At 35.1% G+C, this 6842-nt stretch overlaps 1 protein-coding gene across 1 annotated transcript in view; it reads right to left on the reverse strand.

The window, feature by feature from the left end:
• Col4a5 (collagen type IV alpha 5 chain) overlaps positions 1-6842 on the reverse strand; it is a 351283-nt gene that overhangs the window by 6040 nt on the left and 338401 nt on the right. Inside the window, exons 47-49 of the mRNA XM_004642629.2 lie at positions 3738-3915; positions 1653-1767; positions 1133-1305 (exon numbers count right to left, since the gene is read on the reverse strand). Of these exons, the coding sequence (XP_004642686.1) occupies positions 1133-1305; positions 1653-1767; positions 3738-3915 (466 nt within the window). The remainder of the gene's footprint in view (positions 1-1132; positions 1306-1652; positions 1768-3737; positions 3916-6842) is intronic.

The following is a 6842-nucleotide window of genomic DNA, read 5'->3' on the forward strand; positions in this document are numbered from 1 at the left end:
TCATAGGTATTTTAGTATATGTTCTCTCTGCCATTATTATGTTTACATATATTTATTTTTCCTTCTCTTTGTCAATACCTTTTTCTAATATTCATATAAGGAAAGAGGTTTAGACAACTAACGACTGACACATGACAAATATCATGGAAAAATAAGTCAAGTAATGATAATTCAAAGGAACCAACAGATTAAACAATCCTGCGAGAGATATAGTCATTAAGAGGATACATATATACTCATGGTTAAAGTAGCACAATTTATAATAGTTACATCTGAGACTATGTCCATCAACCGAAGACTATATAAAGAAATAATAAGGCATTCTAGTCTAGTACTCCATTCAAGGATGCATCTTGAGACCATCATATTAAGTGAAATAAATCACACACAAAACTTAAATATTTAATGATTGTTCTTACATGAGAAACCCAAAATGCAAATGAAGAGCAAAGTAAAAGATACATAATAGGAAGTAGGGAGATCTTTTTCAAATGGGAAGAGAAGCAAAAAAGAAAGAAAGGAATGGAAATTGTAAATGGGAAAGGAACTAACACATAAGGTGCAGGGAGAAATGGGGGGCATAGAATGAAAAAAGAATTAAGATGTGTTCTGACCATGTCCCAACCCCCCACGATAAAAGTAATCATTATGTACTGAAAACATACACTAATTAAAAAATAAATCAATCTAACTAGAAAAAATTTCAATAGATTGAAGTATCCTGAGGTATGTGTACTGCGTATGGTTTTACTCATTCAAACCCATAAATCAGAATCTTTAAAACATCTTTGAAAAGTGTTCATTGGATTGGAGGAGCGAACACAAAGGGCAGCCTCAATTTCTGAGGTGCTCTCATCCTAGTAAGACAGCTGCTGACTTTTATGATTGAGCAGGTCCTCTCACCGTTCTATCTCTGTCTGTTTTGTTATTGGAGGATTCCTATTTACTCAATATCACTTATGTCTGTTTTTCAAACCTGATTTAGGACCTTGAGGAAAACAACCAAGAATAAAAGACTCAGTCCAATATATTCCTAACAATATGCCAGGGATAAATCATCCATGAATTGCTTCTGCCTTCCTTGACATCACTGAAGGAAGCTTTGGACATGAAATGAAGCATAGCACCTTACCTGAACATGTCCAACACATCTACAGTTGCCAGCCAAAAGCTGTAGGAGTTGGCATAGTAGTTACAAGTTCCTAGTCCATGGCATTCAATGAAGGGAGCAGAACGAAACTCTTCCAAACAGGAACCTGGTGAGGCCAGTGCTTGTCCTGAACCCTCTGCCCCTGCACTTGTATGCTAGAAAAGACAAAGAAAAATCTGGCATTATACTCAGGTGCCATAATATCTTAGTAATTATTCAATAATGTGTTCCTTGCTTAGCCAAAAACTCAAATCCAGTGAATGGGACTAGGACGAGAACTAAAAGAACAGCATTCCCAACAAGAATAGTTATTAGAAACAATAGGTAGATTATGAAAATATGTATAAAAGATGTGTGAGGGGAAACAGTGCTTAGACAAAAACTCTGTGAACCTTAAGATTCTTACTATATAGAAGTGACATAAATTCCTCAAATTAGGGAGAAATGCACGTACGATGGAGAGTCAGCTATGAAGACAAAGGCAACAAAATATGCTTCATACCATCATAAAGGAATAACCAATCCACAGAGACTCCCATCCCTGAGGACAATGAGGAATCTGGATGGTCTGACTGTGAACTGCAATCACCATAGCTGGAGCTTCACATACTACACATCTGTTAAAGAGAAAGAGAGAGAACAGAATGAGTGTGAGGAGTGAGAGTATGAGTAAAGCCCTCTTCTTTCAAGCGTTCCTGGTATAAAGGCCCACTAAGGTGTCTTTAAGGCTCAGCAAAGAACAGAATGCCCTTTATGTATTGCTTTTGTATAAGTATTGTCTCCAAAAATATGTAACTATACACTAAATGTAAACATTTTCAAAAAAAGTAGAATCACTTGTATAGCAATTTTTCCAAACTTTCCTAAATCTATATGCATACATGCTATGGTCAATGCCATAGCTGAAAACACTTTGACTTTGCATATTCCACATAATGTTTGATGTCAAGCTGCACGAATGGAAGGTAGATATTTGGTAATGCTGCAACTGTGGTAAGAGCAATGCTTGATAAACTGGAAAAGATAGTAGACATTTTCTTAATTTCCACACTTTATTCTTGGTCGAAGGAATATTCATCGACTACCTGGCCATATCTAGGTAAGCGCAGCATATCAAGAATTCTGGGCAAGTACTCAGGCACTTGGAGATTTGTTGAGTCTATCAAATCAGCTAAAACAGCAATGAAGTGAATAAAGATAAAACTATAAGCCTTTAATAAAAAATATGAGTGAATTTCTTGAATATGACTCAGGCCAATTTATCACAGTTAATCTATATAATATATTTAGAGAATAGTTTACTCCCCAAAATTGAAACTGATAAAAACCTCTTCTCTCATTTCTCCCCTTTTCCTCTCTCCCATTCTCTTTCTTTTCCTCTTTTTTTCTCTTTCTGCCTCTCTCTTCCTCCTCTTCCTTTCTCTGTCTCTCTTTCTGCCATTTCCAGGTACGAATTTGCTACTGAAGTTTTCATGCTTAGATTAAATGTCAAAAAAGGTAGATTTTTCAGTGACTCATCCTTCATAGCTCCTAGAACCCTGTCTCATTATCAAAACAGATGTAGCACTACCTACCATTTCTAGGAGATGAGTTAAACTAGCATTCCAAGATGACAAAATCTGGGCCAGCAGGATGGCTTAGTAGAATAAGTGCTTCCCTGGCAAGTGCAAGGGCCCGAGTTCAATCCCTGTTCCACAAAAAAAGACTCTTACTGGTTATTGGTGCTATCCTCCTCTAAATTACTCATGTGTCAAACTCCAAGTATCTCTTTCTCCTTCCCAATTCCAATCAACTGTCAATGTCTGTTAATTGGAATAATGTAATACATGTGACCCAATGTGAGATCCAATCCATTCACATCAGAACTAATATAATACTCCTCAAAATATCTAGTCTCTCTGCCTTGGGACTATCTTTTCTATAATCTGCTACACACTGATTTTTTTAATCTTTCCTGAAGTATACTAAACCATGGGGACTCATAGTATAGCACATAAATTCAAAACTACAAACTGTCACTGAAAGAATTCTACCATTTGACTTAACTAAAAGCTAGTCCAAGCTGCCTTTCCAGTCTTTACACTCTTCTGCAATCTTTAATTAGTACATTCTAGACATATTTATTTATTACTTATTCTCATTTTCTCTACCTAGATGTCTTTCTCCTTTATAAGTGCTTGTGGATCCAGTCCTTTTAGTCAATCAAGAGCAAGCCAATTTAAAACACATTTGTTTCATATATTCATCACAGATTGCTCCCTGTAAAATTAAGCACTATATCACTTTTCCCATGCTTTTATAACATTTTTATCTGTTCTACTACAGCACTTAACCCAAACTTGTTATACATCAGATATATTTGCCCAATGATTGTGAGTTCTTTGTAATATTATACTATGTATAGCAGAATCTGGTCAAAATCAAATTTCCTCAAAATAAGAGTTAACACTTAATTGAACATTAAAAGCCAAACCCTTGTCTACTTAACCTGCAAGGAATATCGGCAGATTACTAGCTTTAGTCTGATTTCTGACCAGCTAAACTAACTGGATGATTGGTACAAAACAAAGCTAAACCAATATCTCACCGACTGATGAATGGCTGGATGCTCTGACCCTTCAGGGGTTCCATGTTCATTGGCATAGGCTCTGGAGTAGAAAGCCAGTATGAATAGTCATTTCTTGAAGCAAAGTTGCAAACATTATTGATGTTGCAGAACATGAAAGGCATGGTACTGAAGCGACGAAGGCAGCTGCCAGACGTCCCTGAGAGAGAAGAAACGGGAAGAAAAAGATGAAAGACCTCATCATGCTGATAGTTTAGTTTCCTTTAAAATAATATCAAAGAGTCTTTCAAAAAGAAACATTCCCACATTTCTTAGATAATAAATATGTTTTATTTCTTAAAATCTAATATTTATTCATATTTTAGAATTTCTACAATCAGGATGCATTTTGTAATTTGCACTGACATTTATTGCTGTAGCCCATTAGATACTTCCCAGAGTTTTTTTCATTTTTTAATTTTTATTTATTTTTTTCCAAAGTTGTTTTTAAAGCAGTGATGCATCATAAACAATGGTGTTGTACAAAGAATATTTTGTAGTTTACTGTGTATAACATCATACAGAGTCTTCCCAATATCATATTAATACTTTTTGCTTGAGGCTGCACTCCTTTCTAAGACATTCTCATTATGTATTTTGAGTAGGGTAGCAATCTTTTTAAGCCTAGGGATAATAACAGTGTTGAAAACTCTCCACCCCAATCACAGATAAGTATGGAAGTAAGAAAAAAGGAAAAAAGAGAAGGAAAACATTGAGTGGAAAACAAAACAAATAGGTTTTGCATTTCATGGCACATGGAATTAATATGAACTATGTGAGTAAACAAGTTTCTTTTGTTTACTCAAGAAAACATGAAAGAGGTGATATTTAAAAACAAATGAAAGGTTATGCATGTGGCTAAAGAATACCTGGAAATAGTTGAAAAAAGCATCCTTCCTCCTATCCATTTCCCTAATATCCTCCATAGTAGCTAATTGTATGCTTTCAAAAAGGCCAAGAGATAAGCGGAGAGAAAATGAACATATTTCACATATTTTGACTGATATATTTAAATTAAAATGAAAATTAAATTAATTTAAAGTATCATTAAATTTTTATATCTAAATTTTGAAGTCAGAAGCTTAAACTGATACTATATGAGTATTAGGATATTAGTTATCTTCTCTAAATTCTAAACCCATATTTCTAATTGTCTACATTATAATATTGGGGGCAAAGAACTCACAATCTACATTTGTACCTTGTTAACTGTCATTCTGGTGCTTTGTGAATACTGATTTTAAAAACAAACTTTTATAGCACTCTTTTAGAGATATCCAATGTAATAACTTGAACTGTCATTTAAAACATTATAAAATCCTCCTTAATAGTTGAAAATTATATGTTTATCCTTTTCCATTTGGAAATTTTATTGTTATTCCACTTCTTTCACTGAGTTTAATCTTAATGGATTTTTATTTTAAGAACTCTTTTATCGATCATCCTATTTTGCTGAAATAAAATTAAAAATAAGTTTTCAAAGTTTTTGTGACCAGAAGGCTCTAATCCTCTTAGTATATGTTTTATTTTGATATATTCTGATGGTAGATATTCATGCATAATTAATCAATAACATACCTTATAAAATTTGATAATTACTAAACAAAGAATTACGTATTATTAGAAAACTTTTCTGCCTTTTCCCCTTTTTCTAAGAGTCAGAGATTGAACCCAGACCCTTATAAATGCCAAGGAAGTGCTCTACCAACACCCACCCCACTCCAAAATTCATTTGAGTGGTGATTCAACCCACAGTCTTCACACTGAGCTACATACCCAGACTGCCACCCATTTGAGACAGTCTCAATAATTCACTAAATGTCCAGGCCAGGTTCAAACTTGAGATACTCCTGCCTTAGTTTCCCATAGTGCTGGGACTAGACTAGCCAAAAATATATTTCTTAATGAGGTAGATTAGGACTGAGTTAAGAACCTCAGTTAACTGAAACTAACAAACCATTATTTGAATCGTCTTTGAATTCATCTCCTGGAGGTTTTCACATTTCAAGGCAATGTATCATAGTATGATTCTTTCATAAAGTAGGTGATGGATGATGGTAAAAGGTATATGACAAAAGTAATTACTTACAGCATATTTCCAGAGAGACAGGCTTTAGCACAAAATATATAAGAAAGTTGAGGACTTCAAAACTGATTCCTTTAGAATTATACCTGTATACCTCTTGGATTATTCATATATCCAAAGGGGTATGATTATCTCTGACTTAAGATCCCTGATAAAAGACCATAGAGCATCAAAATGTTTCAGAATTTTTAATAGGATTGTGAGGGCCTAGGAATGTTTTCTAAATTTCCCAGGTTTAAACTGACTGATTTAGTCTCACTTATTCATTTTGCTAGGGGGAAAAAGTGGTTCAGGGAGAAGTGACTGTTTCAAGGTCACATGAGAATGAATGCCAACATGATAAAGAGTGTTCAGGGTCTCACTACTAGATTGGATTCATATTGATTCTCCTGTTTACAGCCTCCCAAAAGTTGGGATTACAGGCATGTACCATCACACCCAGTCTCAATTGCTGTCTCAGCGCACCCCAGGGGTGGGGCCGGCACAGCAGGCATGGGGATCAAACTCCTGGCCTCTGTGTTTGCCTGAGAAGGCGCTTTAATCCCCTGAGCTATTTGGCCAGCACTTTTCTTTCTTTCTTTTCTTTTTTTCTTTTTTTGTATGGTCATATGTAATTCTATGGACTCAGGACTCAGGATTTAGAGCATTTGTGTATTGGTTCACAGTGTTCAATTCCCAGTGGGTTCAGGATTCCCAGTGTTCAATTCCCACAGGGACTGGGTAAGGGAAGCGGGAAGAACAAGATTAAATGTGAAGGGGAGAAAGAAAAAGAGGAAAAAGTGAAGGGAAGGAAGAAGAAACAGAAAGAAGGAAAAAATGGAAACAACAGTTTTGTAAATGGAGAGGGGAAGAATTGACAGGAGAGGAAGTAAACGGGAAAAATAGAAGATATATTATGTTCAGGTACAAATTTCCTATGATGAATATGACCATTAAGTATTACAAATATGTACTAGTCAGAGTTCTGGATTTGCTTTCCAATGAATGTGTGTGTGTGTGTG

Source organism: Octodon degus, unplaced genomic scaffold (genome assembly GCF_000260255.1).
Source record: "Octodon degus isolate 3935 unplaced genomic scaffold, OctDeg1.0 scaffold00157, whole genome shotgun sequence".
Taxonomy (NCBI): Eukaryota; Metazoa; Chordata; class Mammalia; order Rodentia; family Octodontidae; genus Octodon; species Octodon degus.